The 17580-nt window shown below is 36.5% G+C and overlaps 1 protein-coding gene across 3 annotated transcripts in view; it reads right to left on the bottom strand.

Annotated features, from left to right (window-relative positions):
* CSMD3 (CUB and Sushi multiple domains 3) overlaps positions 1-17580 on the bottom strand; it is a 1252643-nt gene that overhangs the window by 41490 nt on the left and 1193573 nt on the right. For all 3 annotated transcript variants that reach the window (XM_049632997.1, XM_049632998.1, XM_049632999.1), the window contains 3 exons: positions 15545-15721; positions 3527-3706; positions 1285-1458 (listed from right to left, as the gene is read on the bottom strand). In XM_049632997.1, coding sequence (XP_049488954.1) covers positions 1285-1458; positions 3527-3706; positions 15545-15721 — 531 coding nt within the window. The remainder of the gene's footprint in view (positions 1-1284; positions 1459-3526; positions 3707-15544; positions 15722-17580) is intronic.

The following is a 17580-nucleotide window of genomic DNA, read 5'->3' as shown; positions in this document are numbered from 1 at the left end:
AAATCTCCTTGTCCTTATCTGTTGTGAGATAGCCATAGAATATCTAGTCTTATTTAGAACACACTGGTCTTTTCTAAGTTGATCCTTAGCATATATCAGAATTTTAAGGGACAATTTGTGTGACATCATGACATCGACCTAGAAGTGTTGGGGATTGTAGGATACGATGAGGTCAGGAGGAAAGAAGAAAAAAAAGCACGTTAGCCTTTAAACAATATGGTTTCCACTGTGAATGAGAGAAGACTGGAGGGTTCCAAGAAGTTTTGTCTCATCGGTTAGATCTGCTTAACTTTCAAGGCTATGAGGATGGGGGTTGAGGGGTGGTGATGCTTTACCTCATGAAGAGAAGGAAGGAGGAAGGGAAGACTAGGAACAGGATAGCACTGGACACCTCAGAATGAACACTGCACATATCACGTACTACAATAATTTGTGTAAAACACAACACTGAGTTTTATTTTGTCTTGTGATCTTCCAAATTAATTTCAAAGTGACATTTGCTGGAATATATATTGTAAAGTAACCTCTGTAAGAAAATCATAATAATCCCTCATCTCCATGCTTACCCTAATCATTTTATTTTTTTTAATGTTTTTCTTTATTTTTGAGAGAGAGAGAGAGAGACAGAGCATGAGCAGGGGAGGAGCAGAGAGAGAGGGAGACACAGAATTCGAAGCAGGATCCAGGCTCTGAGCTGTCAGCACAGAGCCCGACGTGGGTCCCAAACTCACAAACCGTGAGATCATGACCTGAGCCAAAGTCAGACACCCAACCGACTGAGCCACCCAGGTGCCCCTACTCTAGTCATTTTAGATGTATAATCACAATCATTATCATGACAAATACCATCATAAGAACTTGATTTGAATGACCATGTAGAGTGACAAGGATTTACTGTGGAAAGAAATTTGGGAGTAAATGAGAGTGTTCAGTTGAGACAAACTGGACATAAATAAGAATACTTTTCCAGGGGTAGACTTCATCTTAAAGGGACTTTATTTTGAGTAATAACTTTTTTTTTAAATAAATTTGAAAACAAAGTAGTTCAGCCTAATATTTAGAGTCAGAGCAGAAAGAACACAAGAGTTGGATGACAGGAAAAGTAGCTACACTGGTAAATATGATTTTCTATTGAATTTTAATTATACCTTGAAATGAGCTTTAACAAGCTCATTTTTCTTCTAGAAAAACCTGAAAATTTTAATTAACAGCTGTCCTAAGTGAAGGAGCTCTAAGATAGTGAAAAGAAGGAAATATAATTTCAAATATAGAAATTATACTTACGTAAGCACTGTGGTACTTCCCCACTCCAGGTACCGTTCCCTACACAGGTCAAAACAGCAGGAAAGGATAGTTCATAGCCTGGAGAACAGATGTAGCTAATACTAAAGCCCCAGTCAAAATTTGTTCCTTCCAACCTTCCATTAGAGATCTGGGGAGGAGTTGAGCAGGTAACAGCTGCAATTACATTAAAAGCGATTAGACACAGCTGTTGAAATATCCTGGGTGTAAAAAAAAAAAAATCATTAGAAGAACCATATGTGCTAATTTAACCTTTTGGAGGACAATATGGTGTGACATGTTTTATTCTCCTAGTAGTAGTCCTGACACATCCCTGGAATTAATCCTTCTAGAATGTGACTATTTCTTGGCAACATAATGGCTACTGGTTGTCAGAGATACTCTTACAAAATAACAAGCTGCCTGACATCTAAGGGAAGCAAATAGAGGGTGACCATTCAGTATACTGTAAGTGATAAATTATTGGTTTTATATAAGATTATTTTCCAATGACCTTTAGACAGACTGAAGATCTGGGCTGTTTGGCTATATATAGTGTCAACATCATAGCAAAGAATTTGCAAGTAATTCTGTGTCATTTGCAAAAGAAACCTAGATTATGTATCTCATTAAAATATCCAAATGGGTTCTATTAACCACTTAAATTCATATGTTAAAATTTACTGTGGGGCACCTGGGTGGCTCAGTCAGTTAAGCATCCAACTCTTGATTTCAGCTCAGGTCACGATCTCATGGTTCGTGAGTTTGAGCCCCACATCAGGATCTGTGCTGGTGGTGTGGAGCCTGCTTGGGATTCTCTCTCCCTGTCTCTGCCCCTTCCCAACACTCACGTGAGTTCAAGCCCCACGTCAGGCTCAGTGCTGATGGCGCCCTTTCTCCTCCTCTCTTCTTTTCTCTCTCTCTGCCCCTCCCCACTTGCTCTCTCTCTCTCTCTCTGTCTCAAAATAAATGAATAAACTTTTTAAAAACTTTACTGTAGGGTTTTAAAATAAATTATTAAATGTTTAAACATTAATTTTTAAATTTGGGTTTTTTTTTAATGTTTACTTATTTTTGAGAGAGAGAGAGAAAGTGAGAGCACAAGTAGGGGAGGGACAGAGCGGGAGAAAGAGACAAGAGAGGAGCCCAAATTTAGGAGCTTAAATTCTCAAACCATGAGACCATGACCTCAGTCGAAGTCAGAAGCTGAACCTACTGAGCCACCCACGTGCTCCTAAAATTTGTTTTAAGTTGGCTTCAAGCAGAAATGGGTAGGATAATGTGACAGAGGTGAAGGGAAAAAGGGGGGTAACCAATGCAAAATCCAAAAATGAGAAATAACTAGATTTTTATGACTTGCATCATATATGATATTTTTTTTGAGTTATATAACATTCCCATTATCAGATTCAATTAATCATGTATGAAATAACTTCTAAAATATAAAATATTCATATATTTTCAGATGTTAACTGTAGATAGTGATCTGATTCAGAAACAGATAATCAAGAATACACACAAGATAATGTGTGTAATTAAGAAAGATACACATGTTGAATTTATCCTTTTTGTTAAACTGTGAATTCACAGATGTTTAGAAAGACACCTGAATGAGAAATCTCAGTATGATTATGAAACAATAGGAATTGTCTGGCATGACATCTGCAGTATTACATAAGTAATCATAAAAATTGGCAAAAAATTATAAAAAATATTTCCAGCATCAAATACACAGCATTAAAGTAGCAAATGTATGCCTACAGTAACTAAAATATTGATTATAGATTGCATTCTTTTAAGAAACATGATTCTTTCTTTATGAAAAGTTAGTTTTATAATTCAGTATGATTATTCTCAAGTTATAGAAAGTTTTCCTCCCATCTTTGAATTACTTGGCCCAAGTGGATCATCAAATTAAAATTCTAATTTATTAAGAATGTTTTAAATATTCCCCTCAATATAAATGATGATAGTGAGTGCATATCAGAGAACATGATACTTTTGTTGTTTTGGTTGCATTAAAGTTCATTGTCATTACTCACGATAAGATATAATATCTTTCTTGAAATATCATTTTAAAATCCTATATGTTATTATCTACCTGGTTTTAAAATAAAAACTGCGGCAATTTTTAGTATCAGAAAACAGCGAAATAATAGAAAAACACTTTTTAAACTTAAAATGGCATGTTAAAAAGTAAATACATGGTGGTTATCACTTACAAATATTGGAGAAATTATCCTACCTCTACAAGTTGGCATTATTCCACTCCATGTGCCATTAGTTGTGCAAGTCCTAATTCTGGAACTGTTGAATTCCATTGTGTAGCCTGGCTGGCACATGTAAGAAACATTTTGTCCAACCACATAATCATCTCCATATCTCAGTCCATTGGCTGGTATACCTGGGTCTCCACAACTGATGACTATCAGTATTGGATGAGAAGAGCAGATGGTTAATGTGCCACGTATTTAATGGAGAGAAGTAGTAAGCATATGGCACACTTAATATATATGAAGGAAATTTGGTTACCATATTCATTTTTAATCATAAAACATAAGCATATTTAAGCCACACGCTGGCAACTCTTGATTATGATCGACTCTGCCTATTACAGATTCTATGCATGTGGTTCAGAAACTGCATCTGGACTCTGAAAAGGCTAGGTTAATGTACTATTATACTGTAAGGAACACTGATTCAGTTAACCTCTTTTAATCTGCATTAGGTGATCAAGTAGAAGTCATCCTATAGAAACAGGATTTCTTTTTAAAAAAAATTTAACATTGATTTATTTTGAGAGAGAGAGAGAGAGAGAGAGAGAGAGAGAGAGAGCGCATAAGTGGGGGAGAGGCAGAGAAGGAGGGAGACACAGAATCCAAAGAAGGCTCCAGGTTATGAGCTGTCAGCACAGAGCCTGACGCAGGGCATAAACCCACAAATTGCGAGATCATGACGTGAGCAGAAGACAGAAGCTTAGCCAACTGAGCCACCCAGGCACCCCTAGAATCAGGATTTCTAATATAATATTTGAAATCTACATATTTCCACATATAGCAATTGGAATCTCTAATTTATCAGGCTGACTGGACTGAGAGCATATGTTCTGCCTAGTGTCACTCAGCTGGATATTATAATAGTTTTTAATTAAAACAATGCTAGATGCAAAAAAATACATCAATGTGAATCTATCACATGCAGGACAGGACACTTGGTTTGTGGCAATGAAACTACCATCGCTAGGGACAGAGAAATCAATTTACCATTTTCACCAACTCACTGCCAACTCAAGTGAAAGAATGACCTCCAAGAAATTGCCACCTCCACTCTGGAAGGCATTCGCTTTCTGGATTTGGGGTGAATGAGAGGCTTGCGTCAAGTTCTTACTAAATACGCCTTGTCGTTGCCAGCCGAGGGAGGGGTAGCTGCTGTCCTACTCTGTGCTAAGACTCTGCAAATATACTCACCCCCTACCTGTTTCATGCTTGCACTCAGGGCCCCACAAAGAGATGGAAGACAATTGCAATGTAAGCCTCCCTCTGCTGATGATGCTATGGACTGACTGGGGAGAGCACACCAGTGTCCCCCGAGTAGGAGTGGGAATGGGGAGGTCAGGCAAGGCCAGGGGCACAACATGGTAGGGAGCACGTGGCCTATAACCCATCCTAGGAAGACAGGGAGGCAGAGAGGCAGACTGTGCATGAGCAGAGGCTCCAAACCCTCAGCACATACTCCATTGTCCCAATAGACCTCAGTTACAAAGTACAAATTTAAAGTTGAAATTAAGAATTTTAAGGCAGCCATCACAGAGCATTAAACCTCAGCGCAGGACCCTTTTGAGCATGAGGTGATGAAGAAGCATGGGCATAGTGCCTACAGCCCACTAACAAGTCCTTGAAACTGGCAGAGTGACCTCCCTCTAGGAGCTCAGCTGCCTGGATGAGGACACTTTGCTAGGGGTAGAAGGGAATCTTGGTTTAACCTTATACTGACCCCAATCTACTTTAACATATAAAAATTCCTTTGGAAACTTTCTTTACCTCAACTCCCCCAAGATATATGCTGGCAATCATACTCCAAATTTATGGCCCCTGATACACATCTGAAGGGTCTCATGACTGAGGTTTTACTAAACGGTAACAAATGGTGTTTCCCTAGCAACAGCAAGCCCCTCAAGGTCCTGGAAACCTTGTTTCCAAAATACCTTCCAGACATTATCCTTGACCTTCTCTTACCCTGAGGGTACATAATGAGTTACCTGTCATAACTCCAGTGCAGCTCTTCCTGCCCACGTGTACTGTCCCTGTGCTTTAATAAAATCAGCAAAGGTGTCTTCAAGAATTCTTTCTTGGCCATCAACTCTAAACCCAACGACCCCCATCACCCCAAAACCCCATCATGAGGTTCTATCAATTGTATTAGTCCATAAAGCTGGCTCTGTTTACATATACAATATTATCATTTATAATGCCACCCGAAATCTTTCAGAAAGACTAAGACAACAGAGAAAAGACGAAATAATTTGAAATATGATATTTAATAACAAGGCATAACAGAGATTATATATAAGTGACAATGGCGTTTGCTGTTTTGTGGTAGGTGGTTTGAGCTTGATTTGGGCAAGGACTTATCTAAAAGCTTTCTGACAGATAAGAGAAAAAGGAAAATACAAGGTTACACTGTTTCTTTTCTAAAGATTAAAAAAAAAACACATGGGGTTACTTGGCTTTTACTATCTTTTCTTTTTTTTTCCCCTTTAAATCTTTTGCTCAGAGATAATTTTGTACTTTCAAAGTTGATTTATTTTTGAGAGACAGAGAGAGACAGAGTGCAAGTGGGGGAGGGGAGAGAGAGAGGGAGACACAGAATCCCAGGCTCTGAGCTGTCAGCACAGAGCCCAACATGGGGCTCAAACTCACAAGAGGTGAGATTATGACCTGAGCGGAAGTTGGAAAGGCTTAAGCACTGAGCCACCCAGGCACCCCAAATCATTTTGTTCATAAAAGGGTAAATAATTTCATCAGGTAAACCGGGGCTATATTCTTTCATTTTTACTTTTAATTAATTCTTCAGCAAAGATTCCCTGATCACCTAATCATTGTCACCAGGATGGGTGACAAGATTAAAGAAGTATTTTGGAGGTCTAGGGTCAAAGACTAAAAGCAGATTAAGGCATGGAAGACCTTAATAGCACTGCGATTACATTGTATTTCTTAATTTGCCATTAAATATTATGAATGTCAAGATTTCTGTCATATTATTCTAATCCACTAAGCCTAAGAAGTTTTAAGACCGTGACTAATGGCATTTAAATTAAAGAACAATGTTCACTGCACTTCACCTGATAATCCTAGGAGCCCTGGGGACAGTTTGCTAAATCACACCCAGTGAGAGTTTCTGTCTGATCCTACTAAGAGTTTTGCATATATAGGATACTTTTTGTTCTTTTAATAATTGTACAGGAAACGATTTTTAAAATTATGCAACTGAGTTGAATAGGAAATCAAATCCTGGTTATTTACCAGGAATATCATTTCAAAATTTCAGTTTTGTTTCAAAATTTACAACTATATAAAAGTGAGTATAAGCCTTTGATTTATTTTGTTTCCTTTTACCATCTGGGTGTGTATGTATACATACATATATGTGTGTGTGTGTGTGTGTGTGTGTGTGTGTGTGTGTGTGTGTGTATGTATATATATGTGTATATATATGTATATATGTGTATATATATATATATGTGCGTATATATGTATGTATACACACACACACACACACACACACCTAAATTTTAAACCTACATTCCAATTAAGAAGTGGGACATTAAAGAGCACACATATATGCTGTTGTTATTTTCTAGGTAGCACTTCACAGATTGAAATAGAAGCCTGGCAAGAAAGAACAGCTAACCTGGTCCTAAGGCCCACAAGCTGAGGTATAGCTACTGAAAGAGAGGACAGAGGACTTATTTTACAAAGAGGCACCAAGAAAGAGTTTGCCTATGTGGCAGCCTCATGAATGAAATGCCTGACAACAAGGGCTTCACAAGGAATTGTTGGTGGCTTTCTAGTGAAGCAAAGGCCCATCAAAGAGGCAGTTTCCAATAGCAACAGTCTTTTCATTTGCCACTAGTTTGTTTCTAGCAACAAAAAAGAGGCTTTTGGTCTTTCCAGGCAAAGCCTTAGAATAGTGGCTGTGTGGGGCTTTGCCCTAAAATTCAAAGACAGCAGTTCATGACAATGGGATGCTGGGCTTTCTTTCAAGAAAAATCTCTTCAAAAGTCACCAAATCCCCTAAGCACACGGGGCACATGTACCCATGATGAGGGGGCATAAGGCAAGCTGAGGGCAAAGCACATGCCGGCAATGCCTGCCCCCCCGCCGCAAGTGGGATATGTGTGGCATTCCTCAGACATTCCTGACTGCCCTAAAGCTAAGAGGAGAAATCAAATGGTTACCTGATAGAAATCACAGTCAAGGAGGACATGAGTCTCCATCAGTTTACAAACATCTTGGTAAATGACAAGAAAAAGGCAATCTTATCAATAGCCTAATTTCCAGAAACATACAGACTCAGTTTCCTGGTGTCCCAATATCACCCTCCCCTCCACAGTGATGCGAGGAACAAAGGCAAGAAAGGGAGGTAAAATTAAATTTCTTTATAACCTGCAGCCCACTGACAAATATCAAGGCAAATACAGAATATAACATTTTTCCAGGAGCCCCCTACTATCTTAAGGTTAATGCCTTCCTAGAGGGGAAAACAACCTTAGCTTGACAACAGTAAGGCCTCAGGTAACTTAGAAGTCCTCTTTAGCATACGAAAGTCCTTCTAGAGGCCTCCCTTTTGCCTTTCCCTTCCCAACTCCATGATATGTAACCAGTTACTCCACAACCCCGTGCAGCAATTCCCGCTCATGGGTCCTGTCCCATGTGCTTTAATAAAATCACCCTTTTACACCGAAGACATCTCAAGAATTCTTTCTTGGCTGTCATCTCTGGACCTCCACCACTCCAAAACCACAACACACACACACACATACACACACACACACACACACACACACACACACCAATAACTTCATGAAGACAATTATTTTGTCTATTTTCTACATTGTTGTACTTTCAGGGCCTAGTCTAGTATATAACTTATTAAAAAAAGATTAAGTAAATATTTTTTAAAGAATAAATATGTGAATGATATGTAAGAAGTGATTAGATCAAATTCTCAAAAAAAAAAATACAATGTTTTAAAGGTTTGAATTGGCTTTTGCGGGAGGATTTTTTTCTCATTAGTTTCTGTCATGTAATTGAGGCCCACTTGGCATCATTTATGATAAATCTAAGTAGATGATATCTATGCTAAAAGTAAAACAATTGCGATGATTCTAGTCTGTGCCACTTCAAAGCTACTTTCTCTTTTAACTTCCTAAGTGAGAAATAGACATACATATTTTTAAATAACTTAGGATCACATTAATCACACTTATATTCCCTTTCATGGATATACATAAATATAATTTGTGTGACCAAACCCTTGATGGTTGAGTTATGTTACTCCTTTTCTTTTTTATTTTGTTTTCAATGTTTATTTATTTTTGAGAGACAGAGCATGAGTGGGGGAGGGACAGAAAGAGAGGGAGACACAGAATCCGAAGCAGACTCCAGGCTCTGAGCTGTCGGCGCAGAGCCTGACATGGGGCTTGAACCCACGAACCGTGAGATCATGACCTGAGCCGAAGTTGGACACTTAACCTACTGAGCCCCGTGTCACTGTTTTTCTATTAGAGACAATGCAGCAATGGACAATCTTGCTCAGGCACGTACTGTTCCAGGTCTCAAGCCAAGAAAAAATTCTACCATAGCAGAATGAAGTTCCAGAAAGGTGGTCATTTCTCTGATAACGCTTCTGATTTTATATAATCTCCCAATTGAAACATTGGTTTCCTTTTTAGATCTCAGTGGTAGATTTTCTCAACTTCAAGCTCAGCATTATTGATATTCAGTACCAACTAATTCTTTATTGTAGGGGGTTGCTTTATGCTTTGAGAATGTTTAGCATTGACCTCTCCCTGCTAGATACTAACAGTGTACTTCATTCACCTGCACTATGACAGCCGAAAAATATCTCCAGACATTGCCAAATATGCCCTGGGAAGCAAAATCACCCATGTTGAGAACCACTATACTCAGAGATAGTTCTCTCTCCTTGAGATTTAGATGACTTTTTAGCTTCACTTTATGCAGTTTGATGCTGAGATATCTCCTCCAGTTTTCTCCTACGTGAGAGTAGCTTCATATCCCTGACCTGTTCTCTACCAAAAAAAAAAAAAAAAAAAAAAAAAAAAAAGAAAGCAAGCAAAATCTTTGAGAGTTCTGTTTAGTAACAAAGATCCAGTAAGGACCATTTCTGCCCTGGTTATTTGGAACAAAAGCCTCAGGTTCATTTATCACTGGATCTGATTGAGTATGCTGTCCTTGGCCCAAACGACAAGACCTGCCAAATACAGGACATTAATCATTTTGGAAGGAGTCTTAGTGGGTTAAAAAAATTCCAAGAAACAATTGACTTTATTTCTTCTTAGCACTTAAAGCCAATCCTTACTTTACTTGACAAGCTCTGTCCTGGTGCAGATTGTATCTTCTTCCCAAAATATTATGTGCACTATGGGCTTTAGGTATCAAAGGTGGCTCTGTAAGGATCCTGTTTCATTTTTTAATGAGTATTTGCTTGTGCTTAGTTTTTAGCTCTTTTTTTAGGTGTATTTATTTTATTTTGAGAGAGACAGTGTGTTTACATGTGAGCAAGGGAGGGACAGAGAGAGAAGGAGAGAGAGAATCCCAAAGCAGGCTCCACACTGTCAGTGCAGAGCCCGATGAGGGGCTCAAACTCACGAACCGTTAGATCATGACCTGTGTCAAAATCAAGGGTTGGACACTTAACTGACTGAGCCACCCAGTCGCCCAGTTTTTAGCTTTTTTCTTCTCATTTTGAACATCACAGAAAAGAACATCATCAAATTTTATAATCAGAGTACTTTTATAAGCTTCTTAGTATTACGGCAAATATTCTTTCCCTTTCAGCTTGGTTTAGTTTCATGGATGTTTCTTAACATAATTCCTCTGCAAAAGTGTGCATGATATTTAGATGCATGACCTTGATCTCATGATATATTCTTTTACCTACCCAAGACAAAACTAGTTATTTGGGGGAAGTTTCACACTCCAGAACTGGTAGTGGGTTCTGGATAAGTACCTGTCTGGAGAAGACAGAAGAGTTCTTTTCATGAGGCATGATTTTAGAGAAAGATTAATTAAATATGTAATTTCTCAATTCACTTACAATCTTAAGCAGGCTGAATATTAGCAGGTATTAGGAGAATTTTTGTAAGGGAAATTTTACCTCTTTACTACATTTCTACTCTGGTTAGATGTGAAAGAGGCAGTGTGGGGACATTACCATTATTATTAAACTACATTTATTCCAAAAGTGTTTCCAAAAATCATTAAAATGAACAAAGCAAATCTATCCAGGTGATTGGACTGTGGTTCTTTTAAGGACAGAAAAGGAGTGTGTGTGTGTGTGTGTGTGTGTGTGTGTATTAGCCAATCAAGCAAATGAAAGGTACATATGCAAATCACCATGGTGGAAAATTCTCAAAGGGCGAAAGTGCTTGGAATATCAATGCTTCTTCACAGACCTATGAAATATTAGAGCCCACAGACCTTACTTACTGGACTTTGTATTCTCAGTTCCTGGGAAAGTACCTCAATATAATAGGCTTTGTATAAATTATTTTTTATTAACTGAATCCATAAGTAGTCCAATTACCGTACATAGCCACAATTCTGCATTTTTAGATAAAATATATCCTGCTGTAAGTTAAAAAATAAAATTATATTTTAAAAATTAGATCACTACCCTGATTTTTACTACATAGGAGGAACTAGTCTCCTAAGGATAACAAGCCCAGGAAAAAAAAACCACTCAGAGTGACCAAAATTTTATTTTAAAAAAGGTAGAAAAAAATCCAAATAGAATTGAATTCTTTTCACTTTACTTTCACCACATCATTGTAAATGGATAATTCATTCACCTATATTGTAAGGGTTTTATTAATTTCTTCAAGGGGACCCTATTAATTATTTTATGTTTGAATCATCCTATATTGAAACATTTATCCTATCATCTGTGTTGTTGATTTTATATCTTTCAGCTGATATTGTTCCAATTCTAGCAAATCCACTTTGCCAATGATTATGTATGTGATTCAACAGTAGCCTGATTCATTTCCTTTGACTCAACTCATCAAAATATTTCATCTCTTGCAAGATTTGCAGATTTATTATTTATATATATTTGTACTGTATGTTTGGACATTCATCTTGAGACACACAACAAAATTATTGACAAGGTAAATAGAGGAAATTGTGATTTTAAGCAGAAAGTATCATTGAAAAAAACAAATCTTACAAGTAGTCAACTCATTAAGAAATAATATGCTCCTGTAGAACTCAAAATGGTAAGTGCAGAGGAATTGGAAAAAAAAAAATAGAGAATAGGCCATAAATTAATGAAACAATTCCATATGCATTCTAAGTAATGTCTTATATTTATACTATGCAAATATGCTTGACTATTCTAGTGAAGATAGAAAATAAAGTGAAAAAAAAGGAGGAAAAATACAAAAGGAGAGAATGAAGTGAACCTGAGAAAATTGCTTCTTGAGTCAAATAGATTTGATTTTAAATCTTAGATCCTGCATATGATGGCTGTGTTACCATGAGGAATACAGCTGTGTTTTCTCTGTAAGATACCATATCTTCAAATGTGAAATAGAAAGGATAATAGTATATATTTCATAGATTTGTTGTTAGAAATAAAGGAGAGGATTTGTATAAAAGCACTTAGCACAAATCCTAACCACTGGCAAACACTCAATAACAGATATTATTCTTTATGAGTAAAAATAATAACCATTTGGGGAAAGAAAGGAAGGTTTTGTTTTGTTGAGGTGGGTTTGCCAAGAAATGCTGCCAGTGCTTTGGTTTGGAAATTTAATTCAGGCACTTTAAATTTTCCTCATATGTAACTTAATTCATTTCAAATTTATATTTAAGTATTGTGTATACATGCTAAAAAAATGATGTCTACAAAAGGCAATTATAAAAAAAGGCAATTATATTAAATCAAAATTTATTAAAATATTTATTTGAATTTAACCTTTCTGATATGTATGTATGTACATACATACATATGTATACACATATGTGTGTGTGTATATTTATATATAAAATAATTGAATTTAATGGAAAATTCCATCCATGTGTGTGGCAGAAATAACTGTTTAGCAGTGAACTCTGACAATAGACAATAAGTCAGTTAAATGATTTGGTGCCTCAGTTTCCTGATCTACACATGCAAGTCTATGATGCAATCTCTTCCAGATACAAAATTACGTGGTTCTATCAATCATACATTTAAATTAACTTCCACTGTAAATTAATGACATGAAATCTGAGACAGTTGCTTTAATTCAGTTTTATTACCACATATAAGTATTATCAGTATGTTAGATTCTTTATAGAAGCTTAGCCTATTTTAATTTCCACTGAAACCTCTCTCTGTGCTCCTTTTTTAGGGATGTTTTTCTTTTTGCTTTTGGTTTGGATTGCTATTGGGATGTTGGCACTTTTTTGCCTATAAAGTAAGTCAACTGTTACAAATTCTGTTTTTAATTTAATAGCAATTCATCATTTAAAAGCTAGTGCTTGAAATACCTTATTTAACACATTTCTCCTTGAAGAACTGACATAAGGAAAGAAACTTTCTTCATATTTTTGATATACTATTTGTAACCAATCTGTCTTGAATTAGGTAATTTTTAATTTGATTTAAAAATTTAAAGAAAAATGAAAATGATCCAATTAGGTGCGATTTTCGGTCTCAAAAATTGGGATATGTTTATTTATCCTTACTAAAATTGGAAAACAACTTAAATAAGAGACTTAGGTATTTATCTATGATGAAATTAAATTGTTATTCATTGTGCGGAAAACAAAAGATGTGTTACTCAACAGATTTCCTTTACTGTGAATATACTCATTATTTCATCTTTTTGATAACTGTATATTAAACACATACTATCTTCCAGAAACTATGTGCCATGTTATCTGCAAAATTACAAGTCCTTTCTGCAAACATTTTAAAATGGAGTGAAATGGTAAGTTCTGCATACTAATAGTTAAAATGAAAATTAGATATTTCAGTTAGTGAACAACTGAGTACTTAATCACTCACATATTAGGTTCTGTGCTCCACTCTAGAAAGGCACTGAGATAAACAGACCTGGTTACTACTGCCCTATAAAGTTAACTGTTCAGCTTTAAAAGTAATTTCCATTAGAAAAAAAAAAAAAGTTATACACCATGAAGAGATCACTTCTAGCTAAAAGGGATATGAGGAAGTGTCTTGAGAAGGCTTTGGCAAATGTGTCCTTTGAACTGATGTTTAAATTTTTTTCTTAACGTTTTTATTTATTTTTGAGACGGAGAGAGACAGAGCATGAATGGGGGCGGGTCAGAGAGAGAGGGAGACACAGACTCTGAAACAGACTCCAGCCTCTGAGCTGCCAGCACAGATCCCAACACGGGGCTTGAACTCACAGACCGCGAGATCATGACCTGAGCCAAAGTCGGACGCTTAACCGACTGAGCCACCAGGCCTCCCCATTTGAGCTGATATTTAAAAGACACCAGGGTACAGTTCTAAAGACTCAAATGGGGTAATATAGTATGGAAATAGTAAATCATATTTGTTAATTGTTATATTTTTCAGTATCACAAAAAATGAGACTTTTTCAAGGTAAACAGAAGGATTTCTTTCCTTCAAAGTGGAGAAATCAGAGGGAATGTATTTTTATTTTCCATTTGAAACAACCAGAAGAAAAGAAAACACACACACACACACACACACACACACACGAAACAAAAACCAGGTTTCATCAGGCAGGAAAGCACAGAAGCACCGTGATCCTTGAGAGACAGAAAACAAAGGAGATGAGTCCTATGATTGCCTTTAGAGTAGAACTGCCTTCAGAGAAGAACTTCCAGGCTTTGGCACAGAGGGGAGGACCCCAGGCAGACTCCCTGTGTTGAAGAGATGGATCTAAGAGCCCAGAGAGAGCAAAATGGATAGAGTTTGTGAGACAGAGTACCGGAAAGGACAGGCACAGAAAGAAAGAGATGTAGGAAGAGAACTCCCTGAGTATTCAGCAAAATACTGATGAGTCTGTGAGGACCTGCCCAAGGGCAGGTAAAGAATTATCCAAAAGATTAGATGTAACAATGCCTGGGGCTGACATAGGGCCAGGGATATTACTTTTTACTGACTCGAACGAACAACTGGAAAATGTTTTGCTATTATAAATGTGGCTAATGTGTTCTATTCGGTGGTCATTTCAATAGTCTCCTAGCCATAGTCTCCCTTTACCTTTGAAGAGACACTATACACACAAGGCACCTCAACAGCCCTGTCACTGCACACACAATCTCTGTAGGCAAGATAGTAACTACAAGCAACTGTCTCCTATCACAGGAGGTCATGACATGGCTTTGATGGCATCCTCCTCTGGGATGATTCATCTGAGCCAGTCATTCAGGAAATGCAAATACTCACAAAAGAGCTACACTTTTAAAGGGAAGGGAATGGGTCATTGGCCCACACACAGTATAAAGCCTGTCTCCTCAGTTAGATTTCTGCGAATTATTAGGTCAGTCCAGGGCTGCTCCACCACTGACATTGTCGAGAGCAACTACTGACCTTCGCAACCCTATGTTTGACAAAAGCCCGATAGATTTTTGAGCCCAGAAACAACATGTTTTTCATTTAGAAATTTTAAAACCAAGCCAGTTATTGATGTGCATTAACGGACAAAATAAAATTGCTTCCTTTGTATATTTAATCTCAATTACAGCTGATAATTCATCACTATCCTTAAAGAACGGTTAAATTATAATTAACAGCACTGATGTTCTGTGATGTCCTCTGCCAGTGTAGTACCTTGGTAAGCCAACTGATACTTAAAGCCACTGGTGCACATTCTAACTATTACACTACTACCCCCTTTTACTCTGGAAGACAAATACCAATATTCACAACCTGGCATGGTTTGATTAAATACAAAACACGCACATACACATTTATATCCTCAAATATGTTTCACATAACTAGTGATAGTTTAAACTAATGAGAAGAAACTTACTTGTACAGTTAGGCAAGCTTCCAGACCATGTTCCATTGGCTGTGCACTGTCTAACTGAAGGTCCAGAAAGGATATATCCCTCCATACAAGAATAAATAACTGAACTGGAAAACGTTGTGCCATCAATCCGAAAGACTTTTCCGTTGGCTGTTGTTCCTGGGTTGCCACACTGTATGGCTATAAAACAAAACGGGTAAGAGTGGATGTAAAAGTGTTTTTAGAATTCCTCTCACAAAAAGGTAATGACTAAATGATTCTTTCAAATTATCCAAAGGAGCTACAAAAGTTTCTAAAAGAAGCATTGGATTATCTTTTATAAATAGTTGAAATTCAAGATGAATTTATATTGACTCTATTAGTTTAACTACTGGGATGCAAATCACGGCTACTTTTTGAAGACTTTTTTTAGTGCCTTTGGTAGAAACATTACACAGTAAAGTAATTACTTGAGAGTACTGCCTTTGGGTACTACAAAATCTTTCAAAGAAGGATTAGAAGAGTCGGTCTAAAAAACAACTCATGTAAAACTGGAATAGATGTAACAACAAGATGTGACAGATTTATTTTAATTGTACTAAGAGGATAGATATAAAATGAACAATTTAAGTCTTATAAACATCCATGTATATTTTTATTTATGTAAGTATATAAATGATTTGCATTAAAACTTTATTATCTCTATTTCTGGGCTAAGGTGTACAAAACAATAAATTGAATAAAAACAAAGTAAATTCTATGAATGTGTGGCATTAAGTTTGCAACATATCCTAAATAAGAATCACAAACACAAATGCCTTATATAATTAGATATTCTGTATTATTTTTAACTATTGGTCATTAATGCCATAAGTGAATTTTTAAAATCTCTTAAAAGCAAGCCTATGTTTAGACATAATACTAAATTTTGCTGTAATATAAGAGGGTATTTTAGTACTTTATAGTTTAAGGTTATCTTTATGAATATGAAATGTAATTATACTTTTAGAAGTACCATCTAAATCACTTGTTGCATCTCAAATATTTAATTTTGCCATTCCTTTGTAATAGTACTGTATGTTTGTGTATGTGTATGTAGATAGGAAACTTACACATTTCATACATAATACAACAATGTCATACTCCAAATAATATTTCCAGCAGAACATATGATACAGTAAATATTTTTATGTGCTGTCAAGAGTAATTATCCTCTTCTATATTCATTAGTACCTGCCTAAAATAATAATCTGGTCATATCTATCCGTTATGTATCATGCCCCATAGCCTTGACACAACACAAGAAAGATTCGAAAAACATTATCCTTGTTTTAAGATGTCATGTAGTTTGCATGTTGTAATAAGGACCCAGGTTCAGTCTATCTCTTGCACAATAAAAATCAAGAACTTCTCTAGTCAGGGTGGTTTCCAGGTACAGAGAAATCACACTATTACTCCTGTTCTCTGGTCTCTAATTCCTCCCCCTCAATACATACATTTCTCTTACTCAGAATGTTATCTGAATTACACAAGTAAAATTAACTTAAAATGAAAGGAGGTAAGTGCAAATCTATCATGCGTGAAAGCTGAAAGCTTTCTGGACACAGCAAGAGCAGCGATAACAACTTTCCCTCCATAATACTGACATTCGGGGAAAGTGGGAGTTGATTGTTATCTGTGAACATAGCTCCATTTATGTTTACTACTAGCTGACAAAGCCATTTCTCCTAGAGTCATTTCTCAGCTGTCAATTGACCTAATCTAATACAAATGATGGTTAACATTCATTGAGCACTTACTATGTGACGGCCACAACTTTTTCAATATTAATTAATATCACAAAAATTCTGAGTTGATATTAACATCATTACCATTCCCTGGTAAGAAAATGAGGCGCACAAGGATTAAGTAACTTGCCCACGGTCTAACAACTAGTTAATGGCAGATTTTCAACTAGCACAAATTCATAAGCATGATTCTGATAGTGTATAATGAGAGTATTGGATTTTATTTAGACTAGTAAATGAAAGGCTTAAACATGATATATTTTTGCCAGTTGG

Source organism: Panthera uncia, chromosome F2 (assembly GCF_023721935.1).
Source record: "Panthera uncia isolate 11264 chromosome F2, Puncia_PCG_1.0, whole genome shotgun sequence".
Lineage (NCBI taxonomy): Eukaryota > Metazoa > Chordata > Mammalia > Carnivora > Felidae > Panthera > Panthera uncia.
This window is presented reverse-complemented; position numbering and strand designations above follow the sequence as displayed.